The 22,868-nt window shown below is 41.4% G+C and overlaps 1 protein-coding gene across 1 annotated transcript in view; it reads right to left on the bottom strand.

Annotated features, from left to right (window-relative positions):
• Window positions 1-4,825: 4,825 nt before the first annotated feature.
• Window positions 4,826-22,868, bottom strand: part of erc2 (ELKS/RAB6-interacting/CAST family member 2) — a 37,383-nt gene continuing 19,340 nt past the window's right edge. The window contains exons 9-16 of the mRNA XM_073467680.1: window positions 22,488-22,628; window positions 17,287-17,486; window positions 10,766-10,883; window positions 9,850-10,010; window positions 9,051-9,198; window positions 6,666-6,742; window positions 6,089-6,152; window positions 4,826-4,852 (exon numbers count right to left, since the gene is read on the bottom strand). Of these exons, the coding sequence (XP_073323781.1) occupies window positions 4,826-4,852; window positions 6,089-6,152; window positions 6,666-6,742; window positions 9,051-9,198; window positions 9,850-10,010; window positions 10,766-10,883; window positions 17,287-17,486; window positions 22,488-22,628 (936 nt within the window). The remainder of the gene's footprint in view (window positions 4,853-6,088; window positions 6,153-6,665; window positions 6,743-9,050; window positions 9,199-9,849; window positions 10,011-10,765; window positions 10,884-17,286; window positions 17,487-22,487; window positions 22,629-22,868) is intronic.

Raw genomic sequence — 22,868 nt, 5'->3', positions numbered from 1 at the left:
AAAAGCAAGATGTAATGAACTAAAGCCTTAATAAATAAGAGCAAATCTAAACAAAGTACAAACAAGGATGACACGGAGAACACTGGCAGCAAAGCAGGTAAAACAAGAGAGGAATACAGGATCGGTGAAGAGACATGGAGACACAGACGAACTGACAAAGTGAGAGGGGAAAACAGACTTAAATACACAAGAGAGAGAAGACTAACAGGTGAAACTAATAGAGCAATCAAAAAAGGTGGTAAAAAACACAAAGACAGGAAGTGTAAAACAGAATTCATGACACATGGAGAGGATAAAATCTACAAAATAAAACAAGAAACTAAACTAAATCCCAAAACATGACACATTGTCTTCATTTATTTTATATATTTTGTTGACTTCTACGTATTTGAATATTTTACTCTTTTACATTTGTGAGTCTTGCAAAATTGTATTTATTGCCGTCGTCTTTTCCCTTTTTGTTTTGCTCTGTGAAGCACACTAGGCTGCATGTATGAAAGGCGTCCAATAAAGTTTATTGAATTGTTTTAGTAATAGAAAACAGTGGATTTGAAATTGGGAGTATAAAATCACAAAAAGAGACAGAAAGAAAGTCACCTTTATTTGATGGATATAAACAAGCTGGCCAACACTCAATAGTAATATTCTGATACAGCACATACAATAGCAAACTGGGGCACTGAGGACAGCCTCCTAGGATTAAAAAACAAAAAACAGTACAGAGTATCCATGCTTCATTCAAAACTTTGACTCAGTCTCGCTTTTTTTTTCTCTAGGGACTTCCTCTGATAAAGTTTTTTTAAATAGATTTTTCTCTTATGCATTCATAACACACACAGACATACTGACACACAAACACACCCATAAAAGCAGCTATGCACACGCGCACACACACACACACATACATACACACACACTCACACACTCATCTCTCTTTTCTGAATACGTTTACACAGGCAACCCCAAAAACATGCTGCACTCTCACAAAACTGCACAGGCTGTCTACTAATGGGACACAGTAAGTGAGACACACATCACTCTCAAACACAACATCACACCGTCACGATGCACGATGCAGATGCAATTAATGAGTGAGGAATGATGCATCATGGGAGATTAGCTCACGTTCACACAAGTAATCATTCAGCATGCTGGACACTCACATTTAACTTGCTCCTAGGTTTTTACTGTACAGCTCAAAACATTTACTTATACAAATAGTACAGTCTCAAACTGGCATTTTCAATAAGCTCAAACAATAGAAAAAATAAAGCTTCAACTTAAATAAATAAATAAATATAAAGAATAATAAAAAAGTAAACACAATATTTGTTCTGTCAAACAAAAATGTTTCTGGCATTGGTCACAGTGATTTGTTTTAAAGTTTTCAGCAACGTACGACAAAAGAAAAAACAACCTGTAGACAACAATAAAGTGATAATGTATGTCAGGCTTTTCATATTGTTTCTTGAAGGCCTTTAAAAAATGACTGGTGAATCTACAGGCCTTTCAGCTCTTCCTACACGGCTGCTTCTAGGCACAGATGCAGACTTCTCGACTCACACTGAGTGCCATGTCACTCATTCACAACCAGGATTAGTCTTTAGTCTAAGCCCAGGAAACCAGCCCCAGCCTCTTTAAGCCTCTGTGTCTCCTAAACCTTTTTGACACAACGGTTGAGAAGTCGCTCTGCATAGAGAACAGGAGATTATCCTTACATCATCACTTTCAGTTGGCACATTATGTAAAAATCAGCATGCATGGGCACATTGAAATGTTTCATGTTTTCTACCATGTAAATCATATATATGGTATTTCATGGTAGGAGAACCCCCTACTTCAAGTATTCAGTAGATAAGGACCTGAAAATGGAGGATTCGTACTCCGCCCCCCTGATGGTGAAGTGAGAGGATTTTTTGCTCCTCTGTCCGTTTGCATTGTCTTCCCTTTTTTTTTTTTTTTTGAAAAAAAAAAAAAATCCAAATCAAGACCTTTCTCTTTGTAAACACAAACACCAACGTTTCACACAATCTGTTGATTCTTGGTCAGTGACAGGAGCTGTAGAGGTTCACGTATGAAGCAGACAAGATGGTGCGCGGATCACCTCGGTGTGAGGCAGATGGGGGAGATGGAGGAGACATTTATATACAACAATCAACACTTGGCCATATAAGGGAGACACACAGGTACCATGAGGGGAGGGAGAGGAAGTGGGGATAGTAACAGTCTAATTCAATTTTCCACTATACTGTAACGACGTGTGTTGGTTTTTCTACGTAATCAGCTGTCACGGTCACATATGTCACCACTTCTGTTTACAAGACGACGACGACGATAAACACGCGAAAGAAATGCACCCCGACAGAGTCACTCAAACCTCCACTTGGATGTTGATAGTGATAGTCCTCACTCACAAGTGCAAGTTTTCTGACCGCTGAGAGCAGCAGACAAAATCTCGTTGCTACTTTTGTGAGCTGCAAAATTCAAGACAAGTTTTTTTTTGTTTTTCGAAGTTGTCGCCACGAGCAAAGTGGCCTTCGACTGAATGTTTTCACATTACGAAAGGAATGTAACAATGTCATAGATAGATTTGGATACACTTTTACTATATTTCCCATAACTGCTCTAAAGCTCTTTATTTTTCTTCTGGGCTGTCCTGTGTTTCCAGACAGGGAATGTTTCTCGCTGCTGAGGGGTTTGTCTTCTCAAATCAGAGGAAAATCACACCACTCAACACTCTAAATAAGACATCTCTCTGACCTCCAGGAAGTTAGAAAAATAACCATGAAGAAAAAACATATATTATCTCGTCAGTTTGAAACAATTTTCTGACCACGTATAGACACACTCTATAGATTTCTCTCTATATGTATAATATATGCATATCTATTATATATGTGTACAGTTTTATTTTATTTTTTTACGAGGCACAGGCCACCTTGTTGAGAAGGAGAAAACAAGTCACTATGTTTGGGGGAGGTCACACAGACTACTGCTGGAAGAGGAGGAATAACAAGGGAGAGGGGAGCAGGAGCATACTGTAGGTCAGAGACTGGGCCGTCAATGGTACAAATAGACCTGCAGGGAAAACATCTACTGAACATCGCCTCCACTTCATAGTCTATAATGGTATTTATAGTAGCAGTATTCATATAGGGGAATCACCTCTGTGTGGGTCTTAAAGTGATTGTGGCTCACAAAGCCCCGCAAGGTCAAATCTTATGTACAAAGCAGTCTTTTACAGTTGTTTATGAAGCCCATTGTGGGATCTAGTCCCTCTACTGTAAAAGGACTAAAAGATGCTCTTGACCAGGTCTTCTGACACCATTTAGATTGAGCACCAGCAGAAGCACCATTAGTAAAAATTCCTGCAACACGGAGGAGGAGGTGCATAGGTGCATAGTCTCAGAACCTCAAAATAATCTGACCGATGACTTTTTTCTGACCACCCTCTTGGCCGCTCTGATTAGATGTTTGGATGGTTAATTACACTTTGATTGGGGGGGAAACAAAAAAGTCATTCACTCTACGTTGACACCTGCATAGATTGATTATTTTTTTTTGTCTACTTAAAATGAGGTAACATGAAGAGAAACGTCAATGGCAGCCACAGCCTTAAGGCTAAAACACGCCCGAGAAGTGGAGGGCCCTGCTCATGCAGCCAAGGAAACCCCTCGATGCTGCAGGCGAGGCTGAAGGCGCACTATCAGTAAACTCTAAGCTCTTCCTTTTGCAAACAAGAAATGACAACAAAAAAATAAAATCACTCAAATCTATAGAGATAGTGAAAGTGACTTTTAGAAACGCTTCTCTCGAAATGTTTGATGTGTGGAGCAAGTTTAAAGACAAAAGAAGAGGTCACTGTGTGCTACAAAGGGTAAAATAGCTCATCGACATGAAACAACAGAAGAGACTTTGCACACTGAGGATCATGATAGCCAGGTAGAGGGGTCAGATGTCACCAGGTGGGTCAGCAGGGCAGTGAGGATCAAGAAACCACGACAGAGTTCCGGTGGGGGAGCCAACCAGAGCCAGAGGAGTCAGTCAGGCAGGTGAAACGGACAGCAAGACAACCATGATCTTGAATCAGTCAAAGGAAGCAGGATGAGGAGCAAATACTGGGCTGGCAGACAGTCATAAGATCTCTGCTGGGAGGATCAAGAGGGCGTTGTTGGCCTGAAGAGGTGCAGCGGGTGACAGACAGGTGAAGTGACCTCTGTGTGACCTCCGGTGTGCATGTCCTGATCGCATGTCCTGTCCACATCAGCAACAAACATCTGTCTCTTTCCTTCCAATTCAGTCTGTGATCCCATGGAGGAAGTAGATGACATCTGCTCCTCTTCACACAAGGAAGAGGTCCCAGGTCACCTTCAACAGAAAACGACAAAGAAAACTGTGTGAGGTGCAGTTTGGAAATCTATTTGAAATGACTCAATAAATTTATTTTTTGTGATTTGATGAAATTTGTGAACTTACCTGCTCAACTGTCAGTCTCCCCACATGACCTGCACACCTGAGTGCCCCCTCCTCTTCCCCGGAAAAGAAACAAAAGGTCCCATTGCTGAGTGTTGATTGAGTGGAGGTAATAAATGTTTGGTCGGGTAGTGTTTCAACATCATGGCATGGCTGTGCTCCTCCAGTAGTGACTGAATCATCTGAATGTGACAGATAACAAAATACAGAAACCCAGACGTCACACAGCTTTTCCCTTTGTTCGAAAATACAGCAGAAGCCACAGGCAATGAGGAAACTGAGAAAGTGGGAAAGTCTCAAATATATCTCACCCCTCAAAACAACATTAGAGCTTTGGTTGTCACAGCAAGGATTATGCCCAAATGCCCTCGTCATCATCCTGTTGTTGACAGTGTTTCGGTGCCAGCAGCAGCAAGATACATAAAAAGGAGAGAGTAGACAGAAAGTGGAGTAAATGTTGTGATCAAAAGACACCAGCAGGCTGTTTGATAGACAAATGAGCATGCATAAAAGTACAAGTAAGCATCAGAGAATGTATTAATGTGTGAAGTCGTTACAGTACTGCTTATGCAAAGATTTTACAAGGCTGTAATTTGAATTGTGTGGATTTGCATTAAGCAGGAGTCTTGTTTTCTACAGCTGTTTTTCCCTGAGTTGGAACCTTAAGGACCCGCCGGTGCCGTTGTATTTCTTCTCTTTTTAAATACTGTACATTTTTAACCCATTAATGTCCACAGTGGAATTTGATCATTACTTTAAAAGCACTTAAAGTGTTTCAGATCGGTCAAAGCACAGTGCAAGTTTTACTTAACATTCAAATGAATTGAAAACCACCTTTTTGTGAAAGAAAATCAGCTTTATCTATCAATTAATGCAGTACATGACAAATATGTGAACAAATCACATTCCTTGACAGTTTTCTTAGCAAATTGTGTGCTTCCACTCCAACAGAATAAAATCTGTCAGGTTTTCCTCACTAGATATAGTCTTTAGTCATCATTAGTCATTAATGGGTTGATAATAATTACTACATACAGAAAACTGTTTCATTTAGATCAGCTACCTTTTTTAAGTGGTTTTAAAACAAAACTCAACTCAACTCAAACTCAAAATTTATTTATATAGCACATTTAAAAACAACCTTAGTTGCCCAAAGTGCTGCACAACATACATAGAGTCAAGTGCTAGCAATATAGATAAACACAGCATAAATAATCAACATAGAAATAAGACTGCAACAACTGCAGAAATAAGCAGGAGAACATTTAAAGGAGACATATTCTGCTCATTTTCAGGTTCATGCTTCAATCCTAAAAAAACACAGTAGTCTTCTCATACTGTTCAGTGCAGCAGTACTGTATTCCCCCTCTGTCTGAGATGCTCTGTTTTAGCTCCTGTCTCTTTAAGCCCCCCTCCCTCCCGAATACCTAGTCTGCTCTGATTGGTCAGCTCACACATGCCTGATCCAGCACCGCTAACAACAACAGAGCAGCTGTGCTAAATCGATTCTTATGTGCAAAAAAGCCACTGGGCATAAAACATCCAATAAGTCGGATGTTAACGGTGTTAAAGTTGAGTGAAAATAACAACAAGAATGACATGGCAGACATCTCACCTGGTCTGGGGCAGGGCGGTGACCAGCATGTGGGGGTCCTCGGGCCGGCCCTCCACGATGATGGGGCGACGGGTGACGTGGATGTTGGCCGTGGTGCGGGTGCTGTGGGTGCTGTGGGTGCTGTGGGTGCTGAGGGTGCTGAGGGTGCTGAGGGTGTTGAGGATGCTGGGGGTGTGGATGTTGGGGGTGGGGTCCTTGTTGTGGAGGCCCGTGTGGGTGCTGAGGGTGAGGGTGCTGCGGAGGGGGATATCCGTGTGGGTGCTGTTGCTGTGGAGGATGCTGCGGGTGCTGTTGGTGAGGGTGTTGGGGCTGTGGGGGGCGTGGGTGCTGTTGGTGCTGTTGGTGCTGGGGAGGTGGCTGGGGGTGCTGGGGGTGCTGCTGGGGGTGCTGTGGGTGAGGAGGGTGGGGGTACTGGGGTTGTGGCTGTTGTGGGTGCGGGTGCTGTGGTGGGGCCTGTGGGTGCTGCGGGTGCTGGGGGTGTTGCGGATGCATGGCGTGTGGATATGGAGTCTGCTGGGCGTGGGGAGCGTGAGGGTACTGGGGTTGGGCCTGGGGCTGGGCGTGGGGGGGCTGAGGCTGGGGGTGGTGAGGACCGTGTGGATGATATTGCTCGTCTTCATAGCTCTCGGCTGTCAGCTTCATTCTGCTTTGTGTCTGTAGGAAGAGGGAAGTGGTCAGTGTATGGAGCTCTGCAGCTGTTAAAATGAACATTATTCCCTCAGAATGAGCATCAAATGAGTATGAGTGGACATATTTTCAGCGTATGTTGGTGGACATAAAACACAGAAACACTCCACAGCTTAACACAATCTAGAGCAATAACCATGCAACCAACACTGACGCTCATAAAGTTGTTTTTTCTCTCAGACTTCTGTCTTCTTTCAGAATGTGTCAGAACAGCGAGACATCGAGGCTGGTAATGTTTTCACCTTGTGGATCTCTCTCTGTGTGTGTGTGTGTGTGTGTGTGTGTGTGTGTGCGTGTGTGTGTCTGTGTGTGTGTGTGTGTGTGTGTGTGTGTGTCATTCGGGCAAAATGTGGTCCTTCAGACACCCTCTGCAGAATGAACTACCACAGAAGCAGTTCTGCATACTTTGCCAGGTGTTTATATGTCTGTTTGGACAGATTTTAAAACCATGACACAACCCTGCAAGATGCAGTCATGAAACTTTCCAGGTGGGTTGTTAAGATCATTAGAGTAAAACTAGACACCAGCCGCAACGTCAAATCATACACTCGTATGGTGCAATGACACACATTACATAAGAGAAGGGATTCTGGTGAAAAGGGGGAACTGTAGCATGTTTTTGTGTCTTACATTTCAATGGTGAGTCTAAAGTCTGTTGGGGCCCATGGCAATAATCCCCAGGGGACCCTTCCAGCCAGCGTCCATCACCATTGTGTGAAAATTGTACGAAAATCCAAGTTCCCATTAGTAGAATTTTCGAATATACATAACATTAGAAACCAGAACATTTAAAACCTAAATCAATAATGAAACAACTTCAGCGTTTTCACATTGTAATTAACTGACACAAAACAACCCACCAGTGGTCGTCAAAACATAAGTATTGATTTAGAGGCAGCAGCAGTGTATGGTATTGTGCCTTTATGGGAGGTTTTTAAGGGTGTTTATAGTTGTCAATTGAAAATATTGGGGTGGGGGGCCCGCTTTCCAAAATTTCCTTGGGGGGCCCCAAACATTTGCCTGGTTTGCCTCTCCTGAGGGTGTGCCTCTGACGATGATATATTTCAGTAAAACACATATACACTGATATTTTGTTTCGGTATATAGTATTACCAGTATTATTACTGAATAAATCTGACACAGTTCACCATTTCCCCAGATTCACTTCTCACATGTCATGCGTGCCATTGCACCATACACACCGGTTTGGTGCCACGGCTGGTGTGATCCCATCACAAGTTGGTCTCTAGTCATTTTTTAAGGTTGTCATTAGAGGAAAACTTCAAAATATTATGAAGTTGGGCCATTCACTGTCTTGCCAAAACAAGACAAAAGATACAGTATACAGGAAGTAGCAGGAGATCATGGGAATTGTTGTCTTCGTCATCAAGACCACCACTGCTGATGAAAATCTATCTACATGACTCAGGCAGAAGTGTTCACGGGCCTGATCATTTACTTAAGTTTTATTCACGTTAAGCTTAGTCACATTAGACAACTTCCTTCCCAAATGAAACGCACCATTACGGATTTCTCTGGGTTTGAACACCTAGCGTTTTTAGACATTCATTTAATGCAGAAATTAAACATACTGTATCTTTATATTTACATTATAAATCTTATATTATGAACTTCATATTTATGCCATACTATTGCTGCCAAAATTCCTGGCTCCATAGCTATGAACCTGAGACTTTGATTCAAGAGAGACTCAAGTAAAAAAAAAAATAACTTGAGACTTCACTTGATTTACTTACTTGAGACTTGACTCCTTGAAGACCTGACATGACTTGAGGCTTAAAAGCAAAAACATTTAAGACTCAAGTTTTGAGCTGGTAAACACACCTTGAACACTGCATTGTTAGGCCTATGCACTGAATGGATCTGACCTGAGCTATGCAAATGAACAGAGCTTTGATAGGAACATATCAAAGCTGATGTGAAATGTCATGTTCATGGCAAGAAAAGAGTTGCAACTTGCTCATGAAAACTTGTAACTAGACTTGAACCTGTGTGGAATGACTCAAGACTTGACTTGCACACAAAAAAACCTCTGACTCATTCTGTAAACTGAGATGCTGCATTTGGGAAAAGTGCCAAAACTGAACTTAGCAAAAAGGATCAGTGGCCACGCGTGTGTGCGACTGACTGTGGATGAAATGAAAAAAGTGGCTGGTTGCCTTGTGCAGCTATATGTTTAATCTTTTATCAACAGTAACTTTGCAACCAGCTACAGTGCAGACAACATTTTATCATGACGTGCTGCAGTACTCACATGTTGTTTGAGCTGGTGCATCAGTTTGTCCCGGTCCCTCTTGAATGACATCACCTCCTCCTGGGTCTTCTTTTTATTGGAGGCAGACAGTTCCAGCAGTGCAATATTAGCATCTTTCTCGCTGATGGCTGCCACCAGAGCTTGTTGTCTGAAGAAAAAAAAAACATTATGGCATCAGCACTTATATTCTATAAAATAGAAAGAACATTAAATAAATGGTATATAGGGAAGCCATTCCATGAAGCACTTTTAACGAAAAGAATATAAATCAAACTGCATCAGTTTAATGTAAATGCATAAATGTCAAATGCAGTTAAAGTTAAACTTCTTATGGCCGGGATCCACCTTCAGGAGCCGGATCATGACACAAGCCACCCAAAAACTGATTGCTTTATTATCCTCTAAAGGACACTGTAATATTAGCATCACAACTCTGATAACATTTGTCATCCTCGCTTCTTAATCTGAGATTTAAAGGAATAGTTTCACATTTTTGGGAAAACACACTTAAACACTTTTGCGGGAGTAAGAGGAGAAGATTGACACCAATCTATGTCTGTCAGTTACAAGTGAAGCTGAGGCCAGCAGTCAGTTATCTTTGCATACTGTAGCTCCATTCAGCAGGAAACAGCTCACTTGTTTAATCTGTATAAACTGTATTTAGAAGTTATTTTGGTGGAAAGTTCAGGGACTGCATTTCCCGACAGGGTAATAATCCACGACTTAGCCAGTGTGTGAAGTGAAACTGTCTGCTGCTGTCTTTGTGAGGCTAGTATAAAAATGTCATGATGGCACTAACTTCATCTCCAGGATCTCCTCCAGCTGTTTCCTGCGCTCTTGTCTCATGTTGGTGAGGTGGGTGTCCCTCTCCTGCAGTGACTGCTGTGTGGAGGAGAGACGCTGCTTGGTGGAATCCAGCTCCTGCCTCGTCCTTTCCAGCGTGTTCATCAGCTCCTCCAGCTGAGAGACAATGAGCATTAGATGGGAACACACAACAATATACCTAGCTGTCCCTCATGCAACGTAAATGTTTTCTATTTAGGAAGATTTAATATACTTATTGCATGTTTTTAATGTTGTAACTATTACTATATTTTTTTTTTTTACCCAGAAATACACTATCTAGTAATATATGTAAAATATATCTCAAGTAATACATATCAGTATATATTACCAATGAATTAACAAAATGTGCATGAATTAAATTTTGTCATATATTCTTAGACAAAATGACAATATATTGACATGTACTGTCAAATATATGTGGACTGTTCCATACTGAATATTAAGATGAATTCTTAAAGGTGCAATTGTAAGAGTTTTAGCTTGAAATATCGAAAAATTACAGAAACTATCAACAGAATGTGAAGAAATACAGTTTTGACAATATGTCAAAGATATCTATTTTATATATACTTTTGTTGAGGATCCAGATGAAGGGAGGGATCCAGGATTTTTTTCTGACTTCCATTATCATTGAGAGAGCGTTTTCTGACACTTTCGTTAATTTCTCTGGGAATAATATAATAATGGATCTATGAGTGACTGTTTTAGAGAGGTGGTGATTCAACTTTATTTTTCATGTTGAAAAGATGCAGTTTGTGGTGCTGTTGAATTGTATCACATTATACAGAGAGGCGTTTCTGTTATCTACCACACTGACATAATAAACTCTCAACTGACTGTATGTCTTAAGAGTAAATCTGCACCTTTACGTGGTGGCCACCGTCCATGGAGCTGTCCTTACGAGGGTCTTGTCCTAAGCCTTTCTTGTCCCCTTGTGGTCCCAGTTTGATGTTTGAGCCCTTCTTAGTCTGGTCTTTGCCTCCTTGTCTGTAAAACGAGAGAAATGTAAGACTTATTCTGTTCCAATTATTTCCCATTCTGTAGTTAGTGAAGCGTTTCGCTATTAAGAAATGCAAAAACATTCTCCAGACAATAGTGTTATATAAAAAGCAGGTACATGTGTGAGTAGGGTACCATATGTAGCTACCCATATGTCACAACATAAAACAAGCACAACAAGTGCATCGTAATGGACAATAATGTCAGATGCATTTTGAGTTAGTCTTGTTTCAAAATGGTACCAATCATTAGATCACAGAACTGCAACATGACATGAGCATCACAGATGGGTTGATAGCTTCATATTAACATGACGCTGCTGAGATGACTCACAGGTTTAAGCACCAGAGTTAGGATGGAAAAAGGCAGAGATGGGTGCACAATGGAGGGGGGGGGGGGGACATTTCTTACCTGGGAGCTAAACTGAAGATTGGTAAAGAAAAAGGTAGAAGAGAAGGGGATGACACGACAAGTGGAGGAGACATTGGAAGCAGGAGACGAGAACACACAAAGAAAAAATAAAAAAAAAACAAAAAACAAAGACATTAGAACCAGAACATAAAGAAACAACCACAAGAAAACAATACAGATGACCAAGAGGAGATCACAGTGTGTTCATTTTCAAACAACATGGAAGATTACAAAGGAGCCTGTGACAGCCGCTGCTCTGCAGCCTGACACAGCGAATGCAGGATGCACCTTCTCTGAAAACATGGAACCATGTGCATCTGCTGCCAAGCCTGGGAGTGGCAGACATGCAGTCAGACAGGCAAAAATCAGCCGGGCAAAAGGAAGAGAGGGAAGAGGACAGGTCTTAGTGCCGAGCAAAAGGAGGGAAAGCCAACGGTGGTTTGACCAAGAGAAGGAGTGAGCTGGTGAGAGAATCAGTTATGGATGCAGGGTTATTCAGACAGAAGAGACCCGACTGAATTGACACACTTCAGGACCGAGGGTTCAGTCCAGACCCTACCTACTACATCACCTCACTTACTGAGTGCGTGTAGACCTGGACCACAGCTGTTCTATTCATGCAGGCCACTAGGCTGATCATTTCCCTTAGTGTCTGGCAGATCAAGCTAGGCAGGGCAGGGCAGGGTGGGGGCAGTTTGGGAGGGAGAGCAGGAGGGTGGGCACCGGGAAAGATCACTAGAGAAGAGAGAGGCTGTCGGGTGATGTTAATGGGATGATGTGAGGATGCAAGGGTGACTGAGAGTTACAGAGGTTGGGGGTGGAGGGTGGAGTGGGCAGATGGGTGGATGGAATGAGCAGGGGAAGCGTGCTCATGGCAGGAGGAGGCCTCAGCTCTAAGAAAAGAAACTTCCTACATAAGCTACAACAAACAGCCAACACCACAAAAAGACACAAAAACGTGTGTGTGTGGTGTGTGTGTGTGTGTGTGTGTGCGTGTCTGCAAATATAGATATTTCAACAAAGGACACAGAGAGACAAAAAATACAGTATAGTCAACTAAAATGGATGAAAGAAGCACAGGATCACACCAAGTTCTACATATTCTTAAGAGCATGCTAATAATACAATTATACATGTATAGTGTAGTATTTACAGTATTACTTAGCATTAATTATCTTTATAAAGTGCAAAATTAATGCAAATTTTGAGAGAGGCAATTACAACTAGGGGTGGGAGTCACGGAGTAACTCATGATATGATAATATCACAATGTGTTACCAAAGATAACAAAGCTGTCACGATTCTGCGAGACAATAATCTACAATACATCACAACCAGCTAAATGCAGTTACACATTAACGAAAAAAAACACAAATGTTGTGATCATTTTGATAATTTGTTCATTTATAGGTTGAAAAAGAGATGATACTGATTAATGTGAATATATCTCTCGAAAAGGAACTATATTGACTGTGAGTTGCCGACAATGAAGCTTTGAGGTGATCGTAATGGGAACAGTTTTATAGATTTATGTAAAATAAGATATTGCGCTTACCGCAAGTAAGCTTTGAACCAAGACTTTAGGAGCAATCTTCACAAACTGAAGTATAAAAACAAGGCTTCACCCACTCAAAATGTAGCGGCCGCAGTGGATAAACAGGTAAAGCGGCCAATCAGAAGATTGCCAATTTGATTTCCAACTTTGCAATCATATTTGTTATTGCTTTAAAACACCTTTTATCATCTATACCGGGCAAAAGAGAGCACATCAACATTTAGGAGCCGCATCCAAATTTCTCAGTTGAAAGCCAGTATTGCAAATCCTGGTGAAATATGGTCTAATTGTTTAATCAACGTATTTAAATATCACTTTTGAGCCTGTTTTGAACATCTTTTCCATGGATGTTTTTAAAATGTGTTTTCAACAGGCAAATGCTCACTGGGTTAACTCAGTGTCCCTTCAACAAGCACACTGACCGTGGCTGGTGACTCTTCTTAGAGCAGCTGCATGTTTTTAAAAAAAATATTGATATTTGGCACCAGCGTATCGATAATCACATCTCAAGAGGAACTAACACGATGTACAGCTATATCGAAATTTTGTCCCACCCCTACTTACAACTGTGTAAATTGTGAAATTTGGCTGCTAGTTTGCTGAATCCTCGGTGTGATTGGTTGAAGCGCGTGACTTTCCCATGCTTCTTTCTAGAAACAGGCCACAATAGAAATCCCAAAACTACATCTACTGTTCGGGGAATCAAAGGAATAGCAAAGAATATATGGCCGCATGGACATATATTGCAAAGTCATGACCTGAAGTTCTAGCCTTTAACTGTAAGGTTTGAACTTCACACTTCTTTATAAAGACATATAGTATTTGGACCACATGTACAATTAATCATGGTGAAGTGCTTTAATTTGCAGATTCATAATTGTAATGTGATTTGTCAGACAACAAAATCTTTGCCGATTTAATTCCCCATTCTGTCAGTGCAGAGATAAATAGCTGTCAATGCTGGTTGCCACATGCAGTTTGAAAAAATAAACATGCAGCATAAACTTACTCATACACACACTCACTGATCGAAAGCCACATAAACACATGCTAAAGAAATCAAAGCAAACATTGATCCAGGGATCTTTGTATCATGTGTGCGGCAACAGCAACAACACCACAGACTACAAACAGGACCCGTAACTGTGATACAAAGATCTGTGAATCCTTCAGACAGCAGGCAGACCCAGGCACACGGGTGAAACCAGATGCAGTTGCAGCAGTCGCAGTCGGAGACTATAACCACGCAGCCGAGCTGAAGTGCCAGGGCAGAGCACTCACTTTCCCAGGAAATCCCACACCATGCCCCCTATCTGCTGGGGAGCAGCGGACACAGAAGGGAGCGGGTCAAGGGGAGCTCTGCCACCGGGACGAGGGGCGGGGCGAGGGGCAGAGGGAGGGGGGCTGGTGTCGGGGATGGGGGGGGGGGGGGCACAACAGAGAAAGATTTGTGTAGGAGATTGAAAGGAGAATTAAAAATTTGAGAAAGGGAAAATAGGAGGAGGTGCAAGACCAAGTTTGAAAGTGATCAATGGAAGAGGGTGAGGAGAGGGAGAGGTGGGCATGAAACGGAGGATAGACAGAGGAGCGGGACAGAAAAAAGTGGGTAAAGATGGCGAAAAAAGCACAAGAACACTCAATTAATTACACCACTAAAAAATTTGCATGACACTGAAACAAAATGCCCCCTATCACTAGCTGGGAAGGAACTGGTTTTAACACTAAATGGTGGAAGTTGGACTCTATAAGTGGCAGGGGAGAAGAGACAGTGAGTGGTTCTCATGCAGTCCAAGCAATCTTTGTCTCAGTCTCATCAGTTTACATTCCTGTCCGGGTGAAAGACAATGGTCTCCTCCTTCAGACGAGCCAAAGCCAAAAGCTTCCAGTGTGGAGACTCGTACCGCACTAAGAGGTGAGCCAAGAGCTGACGAGGCCACCAGCTTTATTTTTTTGCTCCATTAACTGAAATCAGTTTGACCTCTTCCATTACTTGGTGACTGAGCGGCACTTTGTACGTAGTGTCACAACTTTACAGAGAGCCTTCCGGTGTATCTCAGAATGCAACTGTTGTCCATCGACAGGCGTATTTCTGATAGTATTATACATGAACATGACTGGATCCAGTTCAGAACACTGAGCTGACACAACCTCATGACGCCACACTTACAAAACAACAAGAAAATGGCAGCACATACTATATACATACATACAAAGGCACATGGAAGTTCAGTCAGAACAGAGAGAAAATAGTACGGGGCACGTTTAAGTCGACAAGGCGCTATCTGAACTTTGATTTGACTGTGTTGTTTAGGATTATAACATTAAAGGGTGGGTTCACCAAGTTACAAAAAAACGTATTTTGTGTTGAGGTGAATGAGATTTTCTTCGGGCAATATGGACTAGTTTGAAGCTTCGAAGCTTCATTCATAAGATTTGAACGATGTACGGCTTTTTTCTTCTTTTTGTTCTTTGCATGTCTATTCATTCTGTTTAAAACCCAGTATTTCTGCACAGTTGCAGATAAAGATTAGGCTAACATTACCAGTATCACACTTTAGCCATAACTGCGTATAATAAAAAGTCTCTGACTTATGAGATCCAGACATTTCCAATACTTTCCAAAATCCACAATATCAACAAAATACTCTGCTTCAATCCATATTTGTTGGTGTTTAGCCTTCCAGAACAAGGTTCATTCAAAAACCTAAAAACCTAAAAACCCACCCCTTTGGGGCGGCAATAGCTCAGTCCGTAGGGACTTGGCTTGGGGACTCAAAGGTGGCCGGTTCAAGTCCCACTCGGACCAAAAAAGAGTATGATGTGGACTTGTAATGGAGAATACTAGTTCACATCCTGGGCATTGCCGAGGTGCCCTTGAGCAAGGCACCGACCCCTAACACTGCTCGTTGGGCGCCGTTGCAGATGGCTGCCCATTCACTCGTTCTCCTCTATACACTGTGTGTGTGTGTGGGTGTGCATGCATGTATAACGTGAGTGATAAAAAGAATTTCCCCTTGTGGGATTAAAACAGTATAAATTAAATTAAATAGAAGCCTCACATAGAAAAAAAATGTCACTTAATACAGCCCTGTGTTTTTTACGATGCTCACAGAAAGGTAGAAATCTCAGAGACCACATTTCAAAACTTCAGCAGATAAAACCAGAACAGTAGGTATCTCCACAGCACACAACACAGCAGTAGGGGTGATAAAAAATTTTTTTAAAAAGATCTAAGTAAGTCATTTTGATGAACCGGCCTTTTATAAACATACATTTTTTGATCCATCTCTTCATATGTCTATCACATATGCATGTGTAACAATAGGAAGAAAAGGAAAGGAAGAATTGTATAAACTATACACTTATGTCTATGTGCACTTTTTGCTGTATCCTGTTTTGTTATACGTACAGTATATGGTCTGTTTGTAAATGCTATAAGCAAAAATTACAAACGTATTGTTTCATAAAGAACAGCTACGGTGTAAATATAATAAAGACAAAAGACAAAGATCCCCATGTGCACAGTTATGTTCAGGAACATTATCATTAGCCGTGCAGACTGGCAGGTTTAATGCCACTACAGAGGAGGACAAACTTTGTTGTGTGAACGAGGACAGATTGAAAATGAGGTTAATTTTTTGTTCTGCTGGCCTGTCGACAAAGATGTAAGGGACATACTTTTTAATAAAATGTCCTCCATTTATGCTGATTTCTTTTGGCTGGATGATTATAAAGAGTTGTGTGTGAGTTGTGCTTCAGGATGAGAACATTTCATGTAGCAGACTTTGTCTGTCAAGCTTGGGAAAGACGGTTTGAGACCAAGCTGCAAGCTAATCTGTGATTTTGTAATGAGTTAAAATGTTTGATCGCAGGAACTGTACTTGTGGTGTCTTGTAAAGCCATGAGGAATAACTTATATCTATAAATTATTAACAACAATTTGAAAACATTTTGCACAGCAGCAGATAACAATCTTGAATACCAACATACTACAGCAGAGGGATGAAGAAGGAGCGAGATTCCCCAGACTCCATTATAAAATCGCTCAATTCCGTGAGTTTTTGAGTTAAGAGAAACATTATAAACTTTGAGAAATGCTGCCTATGACAGAATCTTAATTGTTGCTTGCTTGTTGTATATATACATATATATATTAGTTTTATTGTATCTCTTGGAACAGAGATTTAGGGAGATTATGTACAGTACGTAGAAAAACTAATACACAGAATGATAAAAACCGCTCTTCTTCATAACAAGTTTGAATGCACTTAAGGTAAGTCTCTTTGGACAAAAAGCCAAATTAATGTTATGTAATAATGTAGCAATTTTGCTGAAATAGCATACAAGTATACCCATTATTTCTATGTCATTCTAACAACAGCAAACAACAAAAGGGAGTAATTACTGAATTACTGATTTAATTACCTTTCCAGCTCAGCGATCTTCTTGTCCTTATCATTCTTTTCGGTCTCCACCTCTCGCAGGATGTCCAGGAGTCTCTCCACCTCCGTCTGAGCCTTGTTGGACTCGTCCTTGTAGTAGCTCACCTCCTTCTCCAACAGCTTCACTCGGTCCACATACTCTGGGTTCCCTCTGGGACCGGACTGCTGCTCCACTTCGTGGGCCTTCTGCATCCACACGCCAGGAGAAGACACCAACAGACAAACATGCACACATGCACACAACCAAAGATACACTCAGTTAACATCATAATGTCATGACAGCCATTCAGTTAACAGCACAGGATGTTTTACTGCTGATGGAAGAGAGATACACACAGTACATTGCAGTCCATCAGTGTCTTATATTAACTATTCCCCTCTCTTTCTCTCTCTTTCTGAAGGAAGAAAGCAGAGTGAAATGTTGTGGACGAGGGCGTCATTACTGGTGCCGCCTCATTAGCTTTAACAGAGCTATTATTTAGCTCCATTTAACAGCCCTCTGAGACTCCCAGACACTTGGTGAGTATGCAGAATACAGGACTGTGTGTGTTTGTGTTTGTGTGTCTGCACTTTAAAAAGGAAAAAACAGTAACAAATCAGTGGCAGTAAAAAGCTAGATCATGATACTGTCCGTCACAAGCTGATAAGAGCTCAGTGTGGACTCATCTCGCCATTGTTGCAACAGTTTGTAACTCTCCATGAAGCACATTACAGTGGAACACATCACCCTCGAGACAATATGCAGCCACACATGTCAACACAGGTCGCAGAGGTGCAGGAGTTATACAGAGCCAGAGAGCATCCACCAAAACACTGCAGTGATCTCCAACCACGGCCGGTACCTCAGCTAAACCGCACCACCACACTGAGACGAGAGGGAAGCGTGGCAACACTGACAGAGACAACATGCAACAAGGTCGACCATGTCATGCAAACCCAACGAAGCTGCACAGTCTTTGTGATTGTCAGTCAAAAGAATGTGGAAACAGAAGCAACAGGGACCGAGTCGATCTGTCGGCAATCGAGAGGTTTCATATTTCAAGCATGAGGAGCGAGTTGTCTCAGATTGTGAAATATTGTTGTGAAATATACATTAAATTAAAAATAAGTTCCATACAGCCTGTGTGTCTATATGTGGATTTTGATGAGTTTTAAGCTCTTTATGTTTTTTTATGCAATTGAAGATTGTAGGAACTTTACTTTAGGTTATTCTCCTGATTCCTTTCTGTATTGATTTATCCTCCTTTTGTGATGTATTACATTTTTTAATGAAAGCATCATGAAAAATCCATGACCTCAGTATAATTAAAACTATTCTGCACCTGCAATTTTACAGAAAGCTTCACAAAATTGCAGGCAAACTCCCACACAATATTTATTTGCAGTGTTTCGGTACTAGGCCATCATCAGGCAAATGGATTTGTCAGTGTGCGGGAGTTTGTTTGCAAGTGTTTGGTCTACTCGTCCCTCTCCTACTCAACCATGATTTAGATGTGCCAAGTCTTTTTGTATTTTGGTATCAGCTATAAAAGTCATTATCAGTGCATCCCTTGAAACAACATACAGTCTTGACTTGGACATTTACTGGGATCCTAAAATATACCGAATAAAGTCATACACCAAAAACATAGAAAATCATACATAATATCATTGTCAAATATAATTTAGTAACGACTGATGGAAGAAATTTGGTTTCACAGTTCATTCCTGGTGTGAAAAGAGATGAGTTATTGAAAATGAGTCACTTCTGCACACATTTGTTTTGTTTTTTTGTTTTTTTTACCTCTGCACTCAGTTATTAAAAAAAAAGAGGTTGATGTTTCTCAAGACATCTTTTCATTTTTTTTAAATAAATCAATGCAAAAGGAAAAAAATGTTAAAATTACTATTTTTTATTGGAATTGATTTTGAGGGGGAATTGATTCTCTGCACCATAAAAAAGCAAATGGTGTGCATGTTGCCTTCGACTCATCTGAAACTCAAAGTTAACCTCTGGCCATGATAGTCATTCTGAGCTGCCCTTACCATGTGTCACTGCATGACAAAACACAGTTGAAAGCTCTGGGATATCCTGTACTCAACATTTGCACTGATGGAGTCACCTGACATCGCCAGACTAATTCGCAAATGCATATTAGTCAGGAAGCTCTCAGTTCATTTCCGATTTCCAAGGGGCGTCAACAACGGGCGCAGAACAAAATGCCTGCAACAAAACGTGTAACATAGCGCTGAGCGACACATGCAAGTTAGGACAGTGCTTGGTCCATTTTCAAGCAGGAAAAAAATGGCGATCTGGTCACAAACGTTCTCAAATTATAGCTAAACAGTTAACGAAAATATGTTTCTGAAAAGATTCAAGATTTTTGACAGTTTGATCCAAGTTGGATAGACCTACAACCAATGAGCGCAGTGAAATGTCATTTTTCAAATCAGGACGAGTGGCGCTCCACTGTCGCATAATAGTATAAAAACCCATATTAGATAAACCGTTGTGAGTGGCCCGACACAGGCCAGGTCTCAGGGTAATCCTTCTGAATTGGAGAGAGACCAGACGTATCTGCCAGAGCAAATGAAACATGTGCTTGCAGATCCGTCTGGTTCCCAGTCGACTGATGTTAAGTGATGGAAAACGTAGTCAGTTCTTGCATTGAGTGTGCAGATCTTTGTGCGCAAGCATAGGAAAATCTCACTGCAGTTAAACAAACAAATCACAGATAAACCAACTACAGAGCCACAATTCAAAAAGTTACAAATAAACAGATTCACTGCATAGCGTTCAACTCCAACTGACCAAATAAAGTGAACTTAAAATACTGTATATGCAGCACCAGTTTCACCACATGTGTCACAAACACAAACAGTAGCATAATGAGACTCTGAGTGCAGCATAAAGCCCATTATACCAGTACAGTGCGATGACCAACATGCATCTGGGTGGGTCGGTGGGTGAAAGCAGAACCTGTGCTGGGGGCCGGCATGATCACCATCTAGCATGTTTCAAAGAAGTTATTAGTGTCCTCATGCTTTCAATATGTGCCCAGGAGAGCTCAAGAGAGGGACTTACAGGATTGTTCATGTGACTGAATAGCTGCTCAGCTTGCTACATTGCAAACGGAGGGAGGGGTCGAGGAAGGGAGTGGGGAAACCCGGGAGAGTAAAGTGTTAGGATTTCGTTGGAGCCAGAGGAGAGAAGAGCAGGATGAGACATGTTACAGTACATGTTTTACAGAGCAGTAACATAGCCTCAGTAAAGCAGATGTTGTTACACGTTAAAGGCAACACATCACAGACAAATGCAGAGGAACAGACACGGGGACAGTCGGAGGATTATGGAGGGGGGGGAGGTATTTAATGGACTGACTGCTCCCTACAGCGGCCTGAACAAAGCACTGCAGCCTGTTACAGGAGAGAGCATGACGGTAGCCTCACCCTCATTAACTGTGTTTTATATGAGGCAGGTTCAGTGATACTTACAGGAGTTTGCTTTTTTCAAACAAGGAATTAGTTTGACGAAGGATTGTGGGTTTTCACAGTTTTCACATAAAGCAGGAGAACTAAATGAGCATTCAACCAAACTCTTTTAATACTGAGAATAAAAGTATAATTGAGTATTTGTGAAGTCTCTAACTGTTAAAAAGTTAAAAGTGTTCCCTGGGCTCACAGTGAGCTAATTCATTTATTCACAGTAGACACACAGCTCCGGTGTTTTATCTACAGTTCTGTTCAATTAACACAAGGACATCTCTACAGTCTTCATTCAGGGCAGCCCTCCACAGTCCAATCAAAGTCAAAGCATTCATCACAACTAAAATAGGCAATTTTCCTTCTGGACCTCTTGAAATCATCTGAGGACATTCCTGATCCGTATAACAACAACAATAAAAAAAAATCTCCCTGTTTGAAACACATGATAATAGTTTTATATTCTTTCATTTTATTTTGTTTCTTACCAATTTTATTTGTTTATACATTTTTTTCTGCGGCCTAGTAGTTATAGGGAATCACGGATCATTTTGATACATATCCTGATGTTGTTATGGTATTGTTTGAGTTTAGGTGTAGATTTCAAATGCAGATCATGTCATACAATCAGGTCCAGAACTGCTACTACATGGACCTTGTAGTAAGATTGTAATGCCAACAACTGTACATTTGTATGAACATGTATTCACTATGGTAGACTGCCCTGGTATCATGTCAGGACTCAGACACACCAAACGACATCAAAGAACTAGTGGCCATGAAGGCTGACAGTTGCGTCACCTCACACTGCCTGTGTCTCAGCCAAAGACGGCGGTTAGCCCACGGCTAAATGCATGAGAGGAGATACCTCTCCGTACATCCAAGTGACAGGAGTCTGTATTTGTCGCTCAAAAAGGGAAAACAGAAACTCTGAGCTGCGGATCTAATCAAGGATATGTCTGATAAAAAAGTTGTACATGGCACTGGCAAGAAGGCAGAAGATGAATCAGCGCTAAATGGGTGAACTCATGGATACTACAGTGACAGACTCAAGTGGGTGAACAGCCAATCAGACTGATTTCTCTCATCGAGCTGCTCTACACGCTCAATCGGCCAAAAGCCATCTACAAGGGTTGACTGATGCCAACGGTGCAGGACACACTGCAACAACTAGGTCATGTGTGAGGGCCGCTAGCTTTACTGAACTTCACTGAACTGTGGAGGCTTTTTTTGCTCTGAATAGGACTGAGAACATTTCCATCTTTAAAGGTGCAATTTATAAGACAACTGATTGTTGAGTATCAATCCCCAGTAGATACAGATGCTTTGTGTTGGTGGGTGGCCCATAACAGCCCAAAGTGTAACCCAAAGCATCCGCGTTAGAGGATCTGGGAATGAGACACAAAAATCAACTTTCTCCAGAATCGCTCTTTGCACCTTTCACTGCCACAAAGCTATTGACAAAATGATGGAGCTTTGAGTCCAAAATAACAAAAAGGAGGGATGACTGTGAAATTGTACTGTAGAACCGCTGTATAATCGTTGTGTTTGAAGGTTGTAGGTACTTCTGTTATGTGTAACCTTTGAATTATTTGCTGATTTTCGAACTGTGATGACACTAACATAAACTGTACATCTACATACAAATATACATTATATGTCAAATCTACACATTATCCTGTGCTCATGTGAGTGATTCTGCACTGTGATGAGCACACTTACCTTCTGCAACTGCGTCTCCAACTTACTACACTCCTCTTTTTTCTGCTCGATGGCGATCTCCAGGGACTTGAGCTTTGAATCCTTTTTGAGGCCAGAGGATGCCAGCGATGAAGCGTGCTCCTTTAAATCGATGAGACTTGACTGCAGGTGGACAGACAGCAGGTTCAAACCAGGAGGTCTAACTAGGCCAGAGTGCCAGAGGCAGCGGCATAAATGTCATTTAAAAGCCTAGTGACAGAAAAAGTTACAATATACGGCACACTGTGCAGTACACTAGGGTAGAGAAACATAAAGGCGCTGCATGTGTGATAATACGCAGTCATGTGGACACGTCCCTACACCCTCACATAAAAAGAAAGTCTCTTAGCTCTCCATGCATAC

Source organism: Pagrus major, chromosome 6 (genome assembly GCF_040436345.1).
Source record: "Pagrus major chromosome 6, Pma_NU_1.0".
NCBI classification, from domain to species: domain Eukaryota; kingdom Metazoa; phylum Chordata; class Actinopteri; order Spariformes; family Sparidae; genus Pagrus; species Pagrus major.
This window is presented reverse-complemented; position numbering and strand designations above follow the sequence as displayed.